Here is a 19,310-nt window from a genome sequence, read left to right as displayed (position 1 = left end):
GAAAGAAATCTCTATTAACAACATGACCTACTTGCTCCCTGAGTCATTTCCATGACATATGTGCTGCATGAGCACAAGGGACGTTCATTCCTTAAGCAGTTCTTAGGGCTAGCATGAGTTAAAACTGTCAAAAGCCAATCAATACAAGCTTTGCTGGACCTTCATTTCCTGCCCTATGCATCCAGCATAAGGACAGCAGCTACCATCTGCTGTGTTCTGAGAGTGATGCAGGCGAAGCAGACAGGTCTTTTAAAAGATCTGTCCCCTCGTACAAGGGCTGGGCTACATAGAACATTTGGTATTTCCTGGCTGGTGGTACTTATGAGGGATTTGGCGAGCCATTTCCCAAAGGCAGCTGCTTCAAAGACAGCTGAAGTAGATATAAGGCATGGGCATAAACAGCGAATTGATGGGCTCTGGCTTGCTCCCTATAAGATAAGCTTGAAGAAATGTTTTTAAAACCAGTCTACCACAGATTGGGACAGAAAGAGGCTTGTGTCTGGAATGTAAGCTCCATGGCCACCAAAAAAACAAAAATGATATATAGTGTCTAGAATGAAAGAGATAAATTGGCTAGCCTCTGCACTGGTAATATCCTATTTAGAGTATAGCTATTCAGTTCTGGGTGTGCCACATTTTATTTAGGAAGGATATTGACAAGTTGGAGCATGTATGTGTGTGTGTGTGTGTGTGTGTGTGTATCTATCTACATCTATATCTATATCTATATCTATATAGATATAGATACAGATATAGATATACACAGAGAAGGATGACCAAGAAAACTGAAAACGATGCTATTCAATAAAAAAACCCTAGACAAGCATTAAATTAACAATCACAAAAGAATACATTTTTAAAATTAGGGGAGAAATAGATAAAATTGAAAATAAAAAGAGAGCAAAAACTATTAACTAGGTTGATTTTTTTAAAAGATGAAACTCAAATTATAAAGAATAAAAGATGAACATGTCAGTTCACAACAAACAAGAAATAAAATTGTTGGAAACTACTACGCACAATTGTATTCTAGCAAAACTCAGAATTTAAGGGAAATAGATGATTATCTACAAAATGTAAAAAACCCAGATTAATGAGAGGTAATATGGCCTAGATGTTATAGAGGGCCAGCATTGGAGTTCAGAAGACATAAGTTGAGTTCTGCCTCTGATACATATTAATTGTGTGACTGGCTGAGTCACATAACCTCTCGGTGCTCTGGCTAGCATTCTGGGACTATAACTTAGAAACAGGTTGCTAACCTGCATCACTGGAGGGAGTTTCCACACCAGGAATTGCCTCCACCCTTGAAATAATAGGCCTGACCGAAATTAAAATCTTAAACAATCCAATCTTGGGTATATCCTCTATAAATGAATGACAAAAGGGGAGAAAACTCTTGTCTAGGTAGATTTACAAGTAAATTTTATCAACTGTTTAAAGAGCAATTAATATATGGTCTAAAAACTCTTCTCAACAAAAGAAGCCCTCAACCAACTCCTTTATGAGACAAATATGTTCCTGACATGCAAACCGGGAAGGGATAAGGCTAAGAAAGATAACATAAAATGTCACTAATTAATATGAATAAAATTTTAGCAAAGAAAAGGTAGCAACACATCAAAAATATATGTTACAGGTATGGTATAACAATATGGCGTACTAGGTTTGGAGTCAGGGGACCTGGGTTAATATCCCAGCTTTGCTACTTCTACCTGAGCGCCTTTGGGAAATTCATTTAATCTCCCTAAGCCTCAGAGTTTCTCTGAAATGAAGAAGTTGAATTACATAACCTTTAAAGGTTCCTTCTAGCTCTTAAGATCCTATGACTCTTTAAAATATATTTTTTATTCTGCACTTAACACACACACACAAACCTTGACCATTTCCATATACAAAATAGAATAGAAAAGAGTATATGAAACCATGACTGTCACATATAGCTTGATGTTTTTAAGAACATAATAATTTCAACATGTTACTTTCAAAGCTGACCTGCTTGTCCCTATTTCCTTTTTGACTTGCCTCTATTTCTGTTCATTTTCTTTTAAATAATTAAATCAATCCCATGATTCTTCAAGAAGAATGTTAGCAGGGGCCAGACACAGATAAGAAGCACCAAATAAGGTCACAGAATTTTTTATATTTTAATAAAATTGTTCAGTGATGCTGAGTGAAGTGATTAGAACCAGGAGAACATTATACACAGTAACAGCCACATTGTGCGATGACTACCTTTGATAGACTTGGCTCTAAGGATCTAAGACAACTCCAAAAGACTCACGATGGAAAATGCTATCCACATCCAGAGAAAGAACCTTGGAGTCTGAATGCAGATGGAAGCATGCTATTTTCTCTCCTTTGTTTTATTGTTTTGTTTTGTTTCTTCTTTCTCAGGGCTCTTCCTGTTGGTTCTGATTCTTCTTTTACAACATGACTAATGTGAAAATATGTTTAATATGAATGTAGATGTAGAGCCTGTATCAGATTGCATGCCATCTTGGGGAGGGGGATAAATTTAGAGTTCAAAATCTTATGGAAGTGAATGTTGAAAATTAAAAATTAATTAATAAGAAAAATAATAATTGTTCAGTTGTTTCAGTCATGTTGGACTCTTTGTGACCCAATTTGGGGTTTTCTTGGCAAAGATACTGGAGTGTTTTGCCATTTCCTTCTCCAGCTAATATTACAGATAAGGAAACTGAGGCAAGTTGGATTAAGTGACTTGTGCAGGGTCACACAACTAGTAAGTGTCTGAAGCCAGATTTGAACTCAGAAAGATGAGTTTTTCTGACTCCAGGCCCAGCTCTCTATCCACTGGGCCACCTCATTGCCCTTTAATAATAACTAGCATTTATTTAGTACTTTAAGATTTGCAAAGCAAATCTCATTTGAACCTCACAACACCCTGGGAAGTAGGTGCTATTATTGTCCCCATTTTACAGATGAGGAAATTGAGGCAAACAGAAGTTAAGTGACTTGCTCAGGGTCACACAGCCAGTTAAGTATCTGAGGCTGGATTTGAACTTGGGTCTTCCTGACTTCAGGTCCAGCACTTTCTCTACTGCCTATAAATGCTAGCCTGCCTGATGTACCAAAATAAAAAAGACATACTAAGGAATTGAGACAACTTGGGCCTGACCTATTCAAGCAGGTTTTTGATGCCCCAAATGAAAATTGGATGGGGCATCTAGGTGATACAGTGGATAGAGTACTGGCCCTGGAATCAGGAGGACTCGAGTTCAAATCTAGCCTCAGACACATACTAGCTGTGTGACCCTGAGCAAATCACTTATCCTCGATTACCTGGAGAGAGAGAGAGAGAGAGACAGAGACAGAGAGAGAATGAGGGATAGAGAGAGGGAGGGAAGCAGAGAGAGAATGGATGTGAGGAAGACAGCAACCTGGGTCCAGCTGCATCCTACCCCTATAGTTTTGTTAAGTGAACCTTTAGGGGAATTTGTTTGGTGCTGGTGCTAGCTGCTGGTGGTAAGATGGGAACTGAAAAGGATTTTCTTGGCCCACCCCCAATATCAAGTCAGCTGAGAGGAATTCCCATTGAGGGAGAGGCTGTCTAAAAGACAGGTTTGGCCTGCATGAGGAAATAGAAATGGCCCTGAAGAGAATAGAGAGGGAAGGAGGAGCTGGGTTTGATCAGTTATACACAGAAAGGGTCCATGTGGGACCCAACGCAAGGTGGAGAATACTGAACAATCAGTTCTTCCAACACTGAGAGGTTACCAGATATTTGGGGGGAAATTGCCAGTCTTATTATTTTATTTTGGGGGGGGAGGGAGGGAAAAGCAGTTAGGGTTAAGTGGCTGAGAACATATTTGAATTCACAAATATGGGATTTTCTGACCCTAGGCCACAGTGCTCTATCTACTGCACTACTTAGATGCCTGCATCTTTGTTCCATTATCTTTTAATTATGGATATCAAGGGGTAGGGACTGGAATTCCTGCAATTTATAGTCTTAGAGAGTTGCCTAAGCCAGATGTATCAAATATGCAGCCATTGGCTGTATTGGACCTTTAACACACCTTACCAGATTGAAATGTCACTGGGAAGGAGTAGCTAGGTGGGCAGTGGATAGAGCACTGGTCCTGAAGTCAGGAGGACCTGAGTTCAGATTTGGCCTCAGACACTTACTAGCTGTGTGACCCTGGGCAAGTCACATAACCCCACTGCCTAGCAAAGAAAGAAAGAAAGAAAGAAAGAAGGAAGGAAGGAAGGAAGGAAGGAAGGAAGGAAGGAAGGAAGGAAGGAAGGAAGGAAGGAAGAAAGAAGAAAGAAAAAGAAAGAAAGAAAGAAAGAAAGAAAGAAAGAAAGAAAGAAAGAAAGAAAGAAAGAAAGAAAGAAAGAAATGTCATTGGGAAACATTTAATTCAATTCAATAAACATTTATTAAGCACCTATTATGTGCTAAACATTGGGGATACAAATAAGTGAAAGACAGTCCCTACCCTCAAGGAGCTTACAGTTTAATGGGGAGAAGAAAACACAGAAGAGGAAGCTGGCAAGCTCATGGAAGCGGAAGCAGGGGGCATCTTGTGCCCGGCATTGAGACCAAGCAAAGCTGCAGATGCAAAGTGTTATGTTTACAGCTATATAAACAAAATAATTATGTAATCAATGCTATATTTGACAAAATAAATAAATAAAAATACAATAAAATAGATAACATTACATTTTCCCCTTCCAATAGTATTTTTTCCAATTACACATAAATATAATTTTAACACTTTTTTTTGAGTTCTAAATTTTCTCCCTCCCTATGATGGGAAAGCAATTTGATATGGATCATATAGATAACATTATGTTTTAAAGCTAAGTTAACATGCAGCCCATGAGGATCCTTCGGTCTGGTTTAGTGGCCCCCTTTTCTATCCACGTTTGACAGGACTGGCCTAGAACCCTGAGAGGTCCGCTGTGTTAGCCAGGGTCATGCAGTCAGTATGTATCAGAGGGAGGACGTGAACCCAGATGCCCATTCGTTATTCCATACTGTATCTCATTAATATTGATACACTCACCAAAGATGTTTCTGCCACTCTCATAAAAGATGAGTCCAAATGGAAGAGGGATTCTCTAAAGATGGGAAGGCTTCCAGATGTACTTCTTTGCAGATGAGACTATGCTGATTGCATCCCTGGAACACTGCAGAGCCTCTTCAACGAGGCCTACATTTACTCCAGACTCTTTGGCCTAACTATCCGCAGGGGAAATAATCAAGTGGGTGAAGAATGCCTTTTGTCCAGATTATGTTATGCAGCTGGGATGAATAATCCCATAGAGCCAATCCATCTATACATATATCTTAGTTAAATATTGTGGCTAGAGAATGAACTAGGCCCAAAATTGAGTAGGAAGGGAGGAGCAGGGAATTGCTCAGTGCTTTTAATTACTCTAAACCTCTCCCTGAAACAAGAGCCCATCTTTTCAACACCGATATTATTTCAGGGACACTACACTATATGAATGAGAGTGGTGGAATTCCACAGTCCTTGCCCTCAGGGAGTTTACCATCTGATAAGGGAACCATTCTCATAAAGGAATAGTCACCGGGGAGGGGCACTTTGTTCCAGAAAGTTTACAAGGATGGTGAGTAGGGACATAGAGGAGTAGATTGATACAACCCATCCATGTTCATGGTTCCAGAACTGGAAGCTCGACACAGTAGGGTTAGAGGAGGAAGGGAAGCAGAAAGCCTGCACTTTGAGGAGGCTGCAGAGGAGGTGAGCGAAGGGAAGCACGGCTGGGGCTTTCCTGAACTAAAGCAAGAAGTGTGGTATAATGGAAAGAATGTTAGACTTGGAGACAGGGACAACTTGAATTTAAATTCCCATCTCAGTCACTTGCTTGTCATTCGAAGCTCAGCAAGGCCCTCACCCCCTCAGCATCCTGTTGTATCTCCTTCATAGAGCTGTTGTGAGAATTAAATGAAATATTACCCAAAAAGCTGTTTGCAAACACTAAAGTATTGCATTGCACATCTAGCGATGATAGTAGACGATAAATTTAGTTATCACTGCTAGACATGCAATGTTAAGAGGTCTAGAGAAAAGTTCCCAGCATTTTGAGTGGACCGCAGGTGTAGGATTTTCAGAAAGACCAGGACAGGAGGACCGGAGAGTCTTAGGACAAGAGGATGTGCATGAGTTGTGATCTACCACGTCGAAGGGAGTATCATTCCCATGAGATCATACATCCTCCGAAATACCAAAGTGGGAAAACTGGAATGGGACTACTCTGGGAGGTAGTAAATTCCCCATCACTGAAGGTCTTCAACTTTCATCTATCCCCAGGAAACTCAAGGTCTAAGATGAGACCCCAAGCCTCTGAGGTTCCTTCCACTCCGAGGTTTTGGTAGTTGTGATGCAATAGCACAGTAGTGGTTGTCATAATGCCCATTGGGAGTTGGCCAACGTAACAGTTGAACACCTGTGCCTTCTTTTGTCTTTCCACCCTTCTGATGAGAGGGATGGGTATTGACCACCACACAGGTTAGAGATAGTGTCTCCAAGGAATCTCTTTCAGTCCCAGTCTTCCTCCCCATTTTGTCATCCTCTTCTTTCCTAATCTTATTTGGATGTCCATAGTGTCCAAAGGGAGATGGTGGTAGCTAACAATAGTACTGGCCCTGCCTCTCACCATCACCTTCTCCCTAAAAGAAGGGAATAGTATATTTCTACGGCTACTATTCAGTGTTCTGTTTTATGTATCCCCTTGTGTAAACTCTGAGGCTTCTTTAGGTATAATCCCATCAAATGAATACCTTTTTGCTAGGGCACTGTGAGGCAAACTGTCTAGGAATATTTTTCAAGTGGGAAATCAGCCAGAGTAAGAGGGGCTAATTTTGGTTCGGCTGTTTGAAGCCTCATTCTCCCTTCATCCTATTATGTCAAAAGAGGGTTTAGAAGGGCTTTTGTCTTTATGTGAGACTGCACAGGGTTCCAAGGATCCCCCAAAAGGCCAGATGTTTCATTGCCATCTTGCTCAGCTTGAAGCTGGTGGGTATGAATAGCTCTCATTCATGTGCCACTCACCAAAGTTAGAAATCCAAGGCAAATTTCAGCTCCATGAATTCTAAGAACCAGAATCAGCACCTGCTCATCTTTCCAAGTTTTCCAGGGATTTCCAGCACCAAAAGGTTTTAATTAACCATTTAATTTTCACTGCTTATATTCTCGTTCTCCTGTCCCTACATGTAGCACTGTCAAATTCACACACCCTCAATTCAACGAATGGGTTTTTTTTAAAGGAATATTTTATTTTTTTCCCAATTACATAATAAGGACAATTTTTAACATTCTTTTTTTTTTAATAATTTCGAGTTCCAAATTTTTTCCTTTCCTCCCTCACCTCCCCCATCCCTAATTTGATGTAGACTATATATGTCCAATCATCAACAGGAGTTTTTAAAGCATTTACTGATATTCAAGGCACTGAGTTTCCTATTGAGGATACTAGGTCACAAAGCAAAGCAGTTCCTGTCCTTGAAGAATTTACATTCTATAGGAGCTGTTCAGCATATACATAAGTAAATATAAACTAATATAACATAGAGGTGGTGGGGGAAGAAAAACTAACAATTGGAGGGATCTGGGTGGTCCATGACAGTAAAGGATTCCAAGAAGTGACTCCAGGCTCTATCCACTGAGCCATCCAGCTGCCTAGAAGGGATGTTTGAGATCATCTAATCCAACAGCCTTATTTTACAGATGAGGAAACTGAGGCTCAAAAATGACTTTCCAAGGTCACAGAGGTAGTCAGTAAGCAGCAAGAACTACAAAAGTGCCTGGCACTGTGACAGGCGCTGGGGATACAAAAAGAGGCAAAAGATAATCCTTGCCCTCAGGGGGCTTACGATCTCATGGGGAAGACAACATGCAATATATATATATACACACATATACATACCAAAAAAAAGTTTTATGTAGGATAAATGGGAAATAATTATCAGAGGGAAGGCACTAAAATTAAAAGGAGTCAGGAAGAGTTTGCTGCAGAAGGTAGAATTTTGGTTAGGACTTGAAGGAAGCCAGGGAAGTTAGTAGGTGGAGATGAGGGACAGTGCTCCAAGCATGGGAGACAGCCAGAGAAAATACTGAGAGCCTAGATAGAGCACCTTGTTCTTGGAACAGCCAGGAGGCCAGTGTCAATCTTTCAAGGAGTACCTGTTTGGGGAGTAAGGTGTAAGAAGTCTGGAAAGTAGAAGGGGTTATACAGGTTGTAAAGGGATTGGAACACCAACCAGAGGATTTTATATTTGATCCTGGAGGTGATAGGGAGCCCCGGAGTGTATTGAAAGGGATGGAGAGTGAGGTGATCAGACCTGTGCTTTAGGAAAATTACTTTGGTGACTGAATGAGGAATGGATTGGAGGGGAGAGATCTGAGGCAGGAAGACCCACCGGTTGAAACTGGCCTGGAGTGAGGTTGATGAGAACCTGCACCAGAATGTTTACTGTGTGACCCTGGCTAAGTCACTTCAGCCTGTTTGCCTCAGTTTCTTCATCTGTAAAATGAGCTGGACAAAGAAAAGGCAAACCACTCTAGTATGTTTGCCAAGAAAACGCCAAATGGGGTCACATAGAGTTGGACATGATTGAAAACTACTGAATAAATGTGCCAGATGGACCTAGTATTAGCCACTGGAGATAGAGTCAAAACCAGAAACACTTTCCGCACTTAAGGAGCTTATATTATGCTGGGAGTTGGAGGGTGGGGAGACCATGTACCCAGATAAGTGAAAACAAAATATAGAGTCACTTTCCTGGGTTTTGGCGGGCAGGGGGGTGATCAGGCATCTTCTGTAGGAAGTAGCACTCAGCTGATGAGCTTTGAATGGCGCTAGAACCTCCAGGAGGTGGCGAGGAAGAGAACGCATTCCAGGTGTTTTCTCATTTTAGTCTCTTAATAGCCCTGAGAGGTAATTACCACTGGTGCTGTTTTCCTGGTTTCCCAGATGGGGAAACCAAGTCCAGGAGGAGAAGCAAGCAACTCCATTGTGCAGTGTGGAAAGACGATGACTCTCTGCCGGCTCTCAGGTTCCTTATCTCTAACATGAAGCAACTGGACCCGACGACCTTCCAGCTTCCTCCCAGCTCTTAATCTGAGCCCATAAGGCCGAGGTTACCCCGGCAGATGGGGTCAGAGTCTAGATTGGAAGACAAGTTTCCCTTTCAACCAGCACTCTCACTGATATGCCTGACTGCCCCTCCACACTGAACGATCCCAATCACTGACATGAGTTTAAATCCTGGGCCCCAAAGCAAAAATTTCAAAACAGCCCCTTTCCCCTTTGTTTACTGCAAAGTAAACGGCTCTCTGGTGGAAAGAGGCAGTTGATAGACCGTCCTGCAATGATACTTGGCCCCACGGTTCATTCCAATTTTACGGTCCCCCCCCCCTTTTTTCTGGTTCAGGAAGGTATTTAAACAGCAACGTAAAGGATTTTGGATGGATGGCCCTGTCAAAAGATTTTCCCAGTTACCACTCTTTCACGAAAACAATAAAGTGGGGGTAGGGAAGGGTATTTGTGTTTTTTTGTTTTTGCCCTTCTCTTGAAACAAAGGGGAGAAAACAGCTGTAACTTTTCCAAAATGAAGTTGAGGTCCCGGAATGGTAGCTTTCAGCCTCCAGACGTGGCAAAGGCCCATAGGAAACTTGCAATACTGCCTGGGGAATGCAAGCAATCCCGGGCGGGGAAGGGAACGAGTTCCGTTCCCCCGAAGTCCAAGAAGAGCCCACAGAACGCAGGAATCCCGAGGCTCGAAAGCAGAGCCTGCGAAAGCGCTCGCTCTTGGCGCTTTTGAGGAAAGATGGCGTGGGGGGAGGGGGAGAGGGGCGCCAGTAGGTGGGAAATGCAGCGTGCAGCCGCGTCGGGCCCTCCCTTCCCCCCTGCTCCCTGCGAGGTCCGATCTGGGGGCGCAGGGAGTCGCGGGTGACCTTTTCAGGGCTGCATCTGTCAAAGGGCAGGACGAAGTGTGGGTCCCGCTGCCACCCCCAGCCCAGAAGCCCCGGAGATGCCCATTTATTGATTGATTTATTACGGGGAGGGAAATGCGGCAGCCCCCGGAGCGTCGCACATACTAGAACTTGACTCGGGCACGTCCCCGGAGCGCAGAAGCCCCCCATCGCCGGCTTCCCCTTCGCTCCCGTGACCCGGCCGCTGCAGCCCGGGCCACTGGCCCTGCTCGCTGCTGCCTCTGCCGCCGCTGCCCGGAGCTGCTGCTGCTGCTGCGGCTGCTCCTCCTGCCGCCGCCGCCGCGGCCTCTGGGCGCCTGCGCACTGGGCCCGGAGCGAGCGGCGGCAGCAGGCTTTGTGTGTCTGTATGTGTGTGTGAGTGTGTGTGTGTGCGTGCGGGAGTGTGTGTATGTGTGCGAGTGTGTGAGTGAGTGTGTGGATGCATGCATGTGTGTGTGTGTGTGTGGATGTGCGTGCGAGGGAGTGCGCGGCTGAGGAGGGGAAAGCGAGAAGGGCCAGGGCGCGCTCCAGCAGCCTCGCTCGCCTAGCCAGCACCATGTCGGGCCGGTCGGTTCGAGCCGAGACCAGGAGCCGGGCCAAAGATGATATCAAGAGGGTCATGGCGGCCATCGAGAAAGTGCGCAAATGGTAAGGGGGGGCGGCCCCCCCGGCAGGGGGAGGGGAGGGGGACCTAGCGAGCCGGCCGGCCGCCCTCCGGGCGTGCGCGCGTGTGTGAGTGTGGCCGTGTGTGCGCGCGTGAGTGTGCCCGGCCCGGGGGGGAGGCGGGAGGGAGCGCGAGCCGCGTCGCGCCGCGCCGCGCCGAGCCCGGGTCACCTGCCCAGGGGGCGCCCGCGCCGGAGCCAGAGCCGAGCCGCGCGGCTGCCCCAGGTGCGCTCGCGCCGCGGCTCGGGCTGCTCCCCAGCCCACCTGGCGCGGCGGCGGCGGCCCCGAGCCCGCCCGTGCGCGAGCCCGCCGCCCGCAGCCCGGAGCCGCTCCCCGGGGCGGAGGCAGCGGCGGCGGCGGGGAGGGGAAATCCAGGCAGGACCCAGCAGCCATTTCGTCCTCCGCGAGTCACATGAAAGCTGCTTTTTGTGCGGCGGCCGCGGGCCCGGGCGGGATGCTTCGCGCTGTCGGGCGGCCGGGGCTGGGGTTCCATTGTGCCGCTGGTGGGGGGGTGCGCCTCCTCCTCCCCCGCCCCTCCCCCGCCGGCGCCCCGCAGTCTGCCGGGGCCGCCGAGCGCGAGCTGTTCGAATGGAGCGCTTTCGGAGGGGGAGCGAGCGCACGGGAGCCGGGGCCGACCCCCACCCCTCCCGCCCTGGAGCGAGCTTGGTCAATTTCCTTGTAATTGACCCACGGCGCGGCGCCGACAAACATCAGCCCCGTCTCGTATTCAGGGTGCCGCTGTTGCCCCAGAAAAGATGTGTGTTGGAACTGGGGGGGCTTGTAAATACACCCCACTTTACACCCACCCCCCGACTGTTATTGGGGCAGCCGCCTCATCCGAGATGACCGAAACTTGGCTTATTGTTAACCTTGGGCTGGTATAGCTCCTGCCGGGGGTAGGCAGTGAAGTGGGAGCGCCCACCTTGGCTTCCAGAAGCCGGCGTGTTCGGGCTTAGCCAAGCCCACTTGGGTGGAACCCTTCCCCGCGTGTCCCTCCTTTCAACTTTGCTTTCCCATGGATTTACCCGCCCCCTCCCCCTCGGCCTGTGGGCTGGGAGGGAGGAGGAGTGTTCCCAGAAGTTCGCTGGACGGCTTATAATGTTTCAGGATGTTTTGACCTATATGTAAACACGCAAAGGTACAACTTTAGGTTTGGTTGACAAGTTTAGGTGATGGTGGTGTTACTTTTTTTTAAAGTCCCCTCTCCTGTTAAGGTCTCAGTGGACTTAATTTCTAAACACTGGAAGCGAGGCTTCAGAAGTTGGTAGTTACCCTCCCGAGCCAAATCCAACCAAAAAGAAAGAAAAGGGGGGGGAAGAATCAATAACGTCCACGTGCTCCGAGCCCTCCTATTGAAATGGGTTGCCTCGGAGTGGCTAGATGCCGGGACAATGGACTGATTTGGCTTACCAGGGGACAAAGAATATTCAGAACCATGAGAAGAGGATTGTGAGGCTGGGCTGTTCCAGTCTATTCTGACTCAGAACCTGGTGTTAAAGGGATTACCAAATTCCGGAAATGCAGCCTTATAAAATGATTAATAAAATAAAATCCACTAACCACCAAAAAACCAGACCTTATCTGAGAACCTTCTTCTGTTACATCATGGGTTGGGTCAGATGGGAAAGTTTTCCATAAAGAGAAGTGTTCTTTCTCTGGGTCTCCTTATGCGTCACGCTCCAGTGGGAAGAAAGATACCTATTAGGAGAAGCAGCCCACCACTTTTCTCATTGCATCCAAACATACAGATGTATAGAGTGGACGCATTTCTCTCCTGTTCTCTTGCCTCCTTGCCCCGTCCCCATTCAAAAGAGAACCTTGTGGAAGGCCCCAGCAACCTGACAGCTGCTCCAGCTGGTTGCTTATCAGGCTCTCAGCCGCCCAGCAGGACTCCCCAGCTGCCTGCATGAGGGCAGATGCAACCACCTCCTTCAGCTCGGAGGGACTGTTTCTGTGCCCACCCCAGAGTTCAGCCAGCATGGGGAATGTTTATTTTCCTCTTAGGCTTAATCCAGGGGTTGAAGCTAGACCTCTCATCATCTCCTGGCCTGCCGGTTGGCATTCTGGTTTTTTTAGAATTTCATTTTGGGATCTGGTTTTTCGGCTGGCTCCCCACCCCTACCTTGCTTTGGTTTGGTTACCAGATGAGATTTTTGGAGTGGCCTATTTGCTGCACACCCTCCCCCCCCTTGCCATCCTTTTGAGCCTTTGAGTTGAGTTCTGGGCATGTGGGGGCTCTAGGCCAGCAAGGTATATAGTTGTTTTTCTTAACTGGGCTTAGGGCCGAGAGTGGTTTGGTGGTTGGTACTGGTCTTTTTAGAAAATCTGGTTTAGTGTATCACTTGGCCTGCAAGCCTGTGGTTATGGTTCTCCTCCACGGCAGTGACCTTTTAAACAAGATAGCTTTCCATCCATGCCCGTCCCATCAGTGGCTTTTTTTCCAAGGCAAGGCCTATCACCCTATTTCTTTCTATTGGGAGATAGCAAACTCACAGTGACATTTCCACAATCTAGAACCTCAGTGGTATACGATACCACCAGAAGATGTCTATAAGAGAAAAAAATGGTGGTGCCCTCTTTGATGGAGCAGCCGGTAGAGAGGAAGAAGAAACCCAACCCCAATGGGTTGGAGGTTAAGGGAGAGAAGAGCCATGGGTCTCCAGAGAGGCAGGATTGTTCTGTGAAATGTTCTGTTAAAGATTAGAAGAGGTGGCACTGACCCAGGCAGCCTTCGGTCAGGGATGCAGGACGTAAACAGCAGACAGCTGTACTCCGGGGCAGGCCAAGGCCTGTTTCCCTTAGCATTGGTTCTGAATGTTCCCAGAGTTGGCTCTCGGGGCTAGGAAGGCCAGATGGAGCTATTTTGGGGAGAGGGTTTTTTTTTTCTTTTTAGGGTTTCCATCCCCTGTTCCCTATTTTCCTTTTATTTGCAAGAGGCAGGGTTGATTTAGTGAGAAGAATGCTGGAATTGGAGATGAGAACTTGGATTTCACTGCTGTCTAGATGACCTAGGGTCAGTCATGTCCCCTCGCTGGGCTTCGGTTTCCTCATCTCTATAGTGACAGGGTTGAACTAAGTTACTGTGAACGGCCCATTCCAGCTCAAAACCTCTGATTGTCTATGAACTCATTCCATTCCCAGACGCCATGAGCTTCCAGACTTGTATTTCAGTGACTCTGATGATCCTGGTGCCTGCTTTGTGGGGACTTCTTTTGGCCTGGTCTGCTTGCCACCCATGTGACCTTGGCCAAGTGGGGCCTCAGTTTCCTCGTCTGCAAAATGGTGTTGGGAGTGGGGATAGATGTCCCTTCTGGCCCTAAATCTGGGATGCTTTGGTTGATGGCAGCTCTGAATCTGCCGTCCTGTGATTCAATGAGCATTAAGTGCCTGTCTCAGTACAACTTATATTCATGGGAAATTGAAGATAATTCAGGGAGGGAGACAGCACCATCAGCAAGGAGGATTGGGAAAGGCTTCCAGTAGTGGTCCCTCAGCTAAGCTGTGAACGATGGGGAAGGTTTTGAGAGGCAGAGGCGAGGAGAGGGAGAGGGTGTGTGCATGGAGGTGGGAGATGATTTCTGAGTTCTGCGCACCGCCGAGAGGTCTGGCCCCTTCCCACCCTGGATCCTGTGGTGGAGGCCACTTCAAGGGTCCTTCAGCCAGTGGTTTGGGATCCATGGGATGAATAAGGCTAAGGCCCTGCTGAGGTTTAGACAGGGCCAAGGAGGGCTGAGGGACAAGCTTCCTGGGAGGCTTGAATGCCGGAGGAAGAAAAGCCCCTTTGTGTGGACTGAAATTCCCTTCTTGGGGCACAGAACTCTCTTTGAGGCAGCAGGTCTGTGTGTGGGGGTCATGCGGCATGGAGGCTCTAGGCCAAGGTCAGATGGGCACTCAGGGCGAGAGAGGCTTTTTTTCCTGCAAAGGACCTCCTCTGAGCTGGGGGCTCAGCGCAGGCCTTTTTAGAAGGCTGAGGCCAATGGTGAACCCCTCTGCCGCCTGGCCTGAAGGGTAGGGGAGAAGAGAGAGCGTGCTTCTGTTTTCAGGTGCTGACTTACAGGAAGTAGCACAGGTGGAGGCCAGGTCTGGCAGAAGGCCATGGCATCCCCTAGGGATGTGCCATTCATGCCCATCAGACATGATTTTGATATTTTTATCCATGGCGTGACTTTGTGATTTGTGTGTGAAATGTGGCTTCAGTCCCTGCCTCACCCCACCCCTATTCCTTTCCTCCCTTCCCTTCTGCCTGTGTCTCTTTGTCCCTGTCTGGACTCTTCTGGACCTCGGTTTTGGGGGGTTTTTTAGCTCTTTCTTTGGTCCAGTCTGTTCATGTCTCTTTGTCTCCCTCTGCCCTTGACTTGTGTCTGGGGGCCTGTCTCTGCCCACGTGCCTGTCTCTCCCTACCTTTGACCTCTTGTCTCTGATTCATACTCACTCTCTCCCTCTCTTTCCCCTTCTCTGTTTCCCTCTCCTCTGATGTGTCTCTTCTCTGGCCCAGTCTGGGCTTGGGGCTCTTTGTCTCCTCTCCCTCCCCACCCCCCTTCTCCTTGTGAACTTCTGTCTCATTCTTTTCTCTTCTCTCCCCCTTCTCTCCCCACTTCTCTCTCTCTGTGTCTCTCTCTCCCTCCTCTCTGTCTCTCTCTCTCTCTCCCCTCCCTGCTCCTCCTCCCCTCCCCCTTCCTTTCTCTCTCTCTGTCTCTCTCTCCCCCTCCCCCCTCTGTCTCTCTCTCTGCCTCTCTTTCTCTTTCGCTCTCTCTTTCTTTCTCTTTCTCTCTCCCTGTCTCTTTGCCTCTGACCCCTCTGCCGGGTTCGCTGTCTGCATTCGTGTCTCAGCCGATGTCTCTTTGTCTCCCTGCCTCTTACTCTCTGGCTGAGCCTCCCTCTCTGTGCCTTCCAGCCTCTGCCCCTGTCTCTTCGCAGGGTGCCTGGCACATAGTACCTGATAAATGCTCCCTGCCTTGAGCTGTCTCTCCTTCTCGGTCTCAGCCTTTGACCTTCTGCTTCTCCCTTTCTTTTCCCCTCCGGCCCCTGCCTGTGCCTTGGTCTCCCTCTGCCTTTCTCCCTCTCTGGGAGTGAACCTTCTGGTCTGTAGCAAGGCTCTCTCCTCCCCCCAAGCCCCACGGGTGCATTTGGCCGCGTGTACGTGTAGCGCTGCTGCAGCTTCTGCCGGGCGTGGAGCCCTCATGGCGGAGACTTTAAAAATAAACTCACTGAACGCAGGCAGGAAGAATGGGTTCTGATCCTGGCGAAATGAATGAAAGGGCAGGGGAGGAGATGGGGGCAGGGGCGAGCATGTGGGCCCAAGAGTCTGGGGGAGCAGCTGCGAGTCCAAGCCGTGCAAAACTGGGAACCCCAAAGGTTGCCTGGGGTTTATGAGGGTGCAACCAGACCTGCAGGCTTTGCTCATCCAAGCTGGGAGCCGGGGTTATGTCTCAAAGTCTGTTGGGCCCCTGGTTGTATGCCCAGGTCTCTGCAGCTGGGCCCTTGAGAGTCTTGGGTCCTCACTCCCTCTCCTGCTTTCCTTCTCTTACTTCTTCCTTCCCTCCTTCCCTTCTTTCCTCTTTTCCTTACTCCCTTTCTCCTTTCCTTTCTTCCTTTCGTCCCTTCTTCCTTCCTCCTTTTCTCCTTTCTTCCTTCCCTTCTTTCCTTCCTCCTTCCTTCTCTTCTTCCTTTCTTCTATTCCTTCTTTCCTCCTTTTCTCCCTTCTTCCTTCCCTTCTTTCCTTCCTCCTTCCTTCTTTCTTTCTTTCTTCTATTCCTTCTTTCCCCCTTTCCTCCCTCCCTTCTTCCTTCCCCTTTTTCTTCCTCCTTCCCTCCCTTCCAATCCCTAGTTTCCTTCAGTCTCAAACAAGTACCTATTCTCTGCTAGGTGCTGGAGACTATAAAGACAAAAATGAAATAGTCCCTGCCCTCAAGGAGCTTACATTCTATCTAGACAACATATACACACACACACACACACACACACACACACACACACACACACAGACACACACAATGTTATAGAAGTCTATACAAAATAACCACAAGGTATTTTGGGGATGGAAAGTAAGGCTTCTTTAGAGGTCACACTGTAGGGGGAGGGCAGCCCAGCCCTCCAGAGCAGGCTCTGCAAAGATTGGGCGATGGGAGACTGGAGGGTCCAGTGTTACCAGGAGCAAGAAGGATGGGTTGACCTCAGAAAGAGGGATGATGTGTAAGACTGGGTTAGACATCAAGGTTGTGAAAGGCTTCAAAGGCCAAACAGAAGAGCTGGTGCTGAGCCCAGAGGTAAATAGGGAGGCAGTGCATTATTGAGCAAAGCGGTGACATGCCTGTCCTGCATCTCTTTCCAACTCCCCACACTGGGGAGTCTCTCCTAGAGAGAGTCCTGGTTCTCCTGGGAGTCAATGATCTCCCCTTCCTTCTCAAATTAGCAAGATTTTTTTTTGTAGGGGGTTGGGGTTTGCTCTTTGAAAAAAATCATCTTGGGCAGCTAGGTTGCGCAGTGGATAGAGCACCAGCCCTGAAGTCAGGAGGACCTGAGTTCAAATCTGGCCTCAGACCAAACACTTGACACTTACTAGCTGTGTGACCCTGGGCAAGTCACTTAACCCCACTGCCTAGCCAAAAAATGAAACAAAGAAGCAGAGTTGTTTGTGAAGAAAGCACATTATTGGGGCATCTGGGTGACACAGTGGATAGAGCCCTGGCCTTGGAATCAGGAGGACCTGAGTTCAAATGTGGCTTGACACTAGCTATGTGACCCTGGGCAGGTCACTTAACCCTATTACTTCACCAAAAAGAAAAAAAAAGCACATTATTAACCCTGAGGGGCGTTGTGACCATAGTGGGAACAGCCTTAAACGTGGAGCTGGACAGGTCTGGGCTCTGCCCAGGTCATCTCAAGCAAGTCACTTCCTTCTCTGGGTCAGATAACCAGCATGTATGCAGAGTTTTCAGGTTTGCAAAGCATTTTACAGATATTGCCCCAGTTTATCCGCATAGCCTCCCTGGGAGGTAGGTGTGCTTAGTGTCCCCATTTTACAGTTGAGGAAACTGAGGTAAGTGTCTCAGGCAAGATTTGAACTCAGGTGTTTCCCCTGTGCCCCCAGCTGCCTCTGGATCCAGTGATGGGACTGGACTTCTTAAGATGCCTTTCAAACTCAAAGTCAGATGATCCCTGTGACCTTGGAGGATTGTATAAATTGTATTCATGTGTGTCCTTTTAGCCGCTCCCTTTATCATTATTGGAAAGGGAGGAAGAACAAAGATGGCATCATGAGATGATGGATGAAGAGCCGGAAAACCCTCTCATTTTGGAGATGGGGAAACTGAAGTCCAGAGAGGCCCAGGCGCTTGCCCAGAACTAAAGCTTTGGACTTGATCGAGATGAAATAAGGAGGCTGATGTTTGTGCTGGGGAAGAAAAGGGGAGCCCATGGTAACGGAGATTCCCTGCTGGGTGCCCAGGGACAGTTGATCCTGTTTATTATATTGTAGCCAGGTGGCTACAGGAGGCAGTGGTGGGCAGCTGGGCAGGCTTCTGGGGGCCTGGCAGGGGCTTTGCACTTGCATATATCCTTTTCTTAAGAAACGTTTGAGCAGTGGGGCAGGCTGGAAACCCGGGCTCCAGATGTTTGGGTGGGAACCAGAGGCCAGAACAGTTGACCTTTTGGAGGTCGATGGCTGGAGGAAGGGATGTCAGCCCTAGGATGGAAGTGACCACGATTTTTATCCTGGTCCTAATCGCCTGGAGCACACAGGTGCTTTTCTCCCCGGGGGCTGCTTACCTGGATGCACAGTACCACCAAGGCAGGGCTTTTCATACTGGAGTGAGGTATCACGTAAAGACAGGGAGAGGAAAAGGCTGGAATTGGTCTGAGCCAAGGCCCAGAGAACAGGAAGGGGCTTGTGTTTTAGTTCCTGTCCCTGAAAAGGCTTAGAAAAGAATATGTGAGTGTGTGTATATGGCGGGGGCGGGGGGGGAAGAAAGAGAGAGAGAGAGAGAGAGAGAGAGAGAGAGAGAGAGAGAGAGAGAGAGGAGGCAAAGAGAAAGGGAGAAATGGAGAGAGGAGGAAGAGAGAGAAGGAAAGGGGGGAGGGAGGGAGGAGAGGAGGCAGAGAAAGAGAGGGAGAGAGAGGAGGCAGAGAAAGGGAGAGATGGAGAGAGGAAGAAGAGAAGTAGAGAGAGGAGGAAGAGAAGGAAAGGGGGAGAGGGAGAAGAGAGAGGAAAGAAAGGGAGCAGAGAGAAAGGAAGAGAGGGAGGAGGAAGAGAGAAAGGGAGAGGTGGAGAGAGGAGGAGGAGAAGGAAAGGGGGAAGGGGGAGGGAGGAAAGGAGGCAGAGAGAGAGGGAGAGAGAGGAGGAAGAGAAGGAAAGGGGGAGAGGGAGAAGAGAGAGGAAAGAGGGAGAGGTGGAGAGAGGAGGAAGAGAAGGAAAGGGGAGAGGGAGAAGAGAGAGAGAAAGGAGAAAGAGACGGAAGGGGGAGGGAAGGGGAAGAGATCTGTCACTCTCACTTCCAGCATTAAAAATTGTTTTTAGGGGGAATTTAAGTTGTTGTTGTTTTAAAAACATGTTTTGAATGACAGCTAGAGTTAATTAAGTCAACCAGTCTTGGTTTTTGGTTTTGTTTTGTTTTTTTAATCTTTAAGAGCTCTGTTATTTGGACTTCGTATGCCCACAAGCCAAGACTAGACAGGGCA

The 19,310-nt window shown here is 48.0% G+C and overlaps 1 protein-coding gene across 2 annotated transcripts in view; it reads left to right on the top strand.

Annotated features, from left to right (window-relative positions):
* The first annotated feature begins 10,262 nt into the window (after positions 1–10,262).
* BCL7A (BAF chromatin remodeling complex subunit BCL7A) overlaps positions 10,263–19,310 on the top strand; it is a 48,189-nt gene continuing 39,141 nt past the window's right edge. The window contains exon 1 of one of the 2 annotated variants that reach the window (XM_020970192.2): positions 10,263–10,619. In XM_020970192.2, the coding sequence (XP_020825851.1) occupies positions 10,411–10,619 (209 nt within the window). In that variant the 5' untranslated portion in view covers positions 10,263–10,410. The remainder of the gene's footprint in view (positions 10,620–19,310) is intronic. The other variant, XM_020970191.2, reaches the window with a different exon arrangement.

Source organism: Phascolarctos cinereus, unplaced genomic scaffold, assembly GCF_003287225.1.
Source record: "Phascolarctos cinereus isolate Bilbo 61053 unplaced genomic scaffold, phaCin_HiC Scaffold_4;HRSCAF=312, whole genome shotgun sequence".
Lineage (NCBI taxonomy): Eukaryota > Metazoa > Chordata > Mammalia > Diprotodontia > Phascolarctidae > Phascolarctos > Phascolarctos cinereus.
The sequence above is the reverse complement of the archived record's forward strand: the minus strand, read 5'-3'. Positions and strand labels throughout refer to the sequence as shown.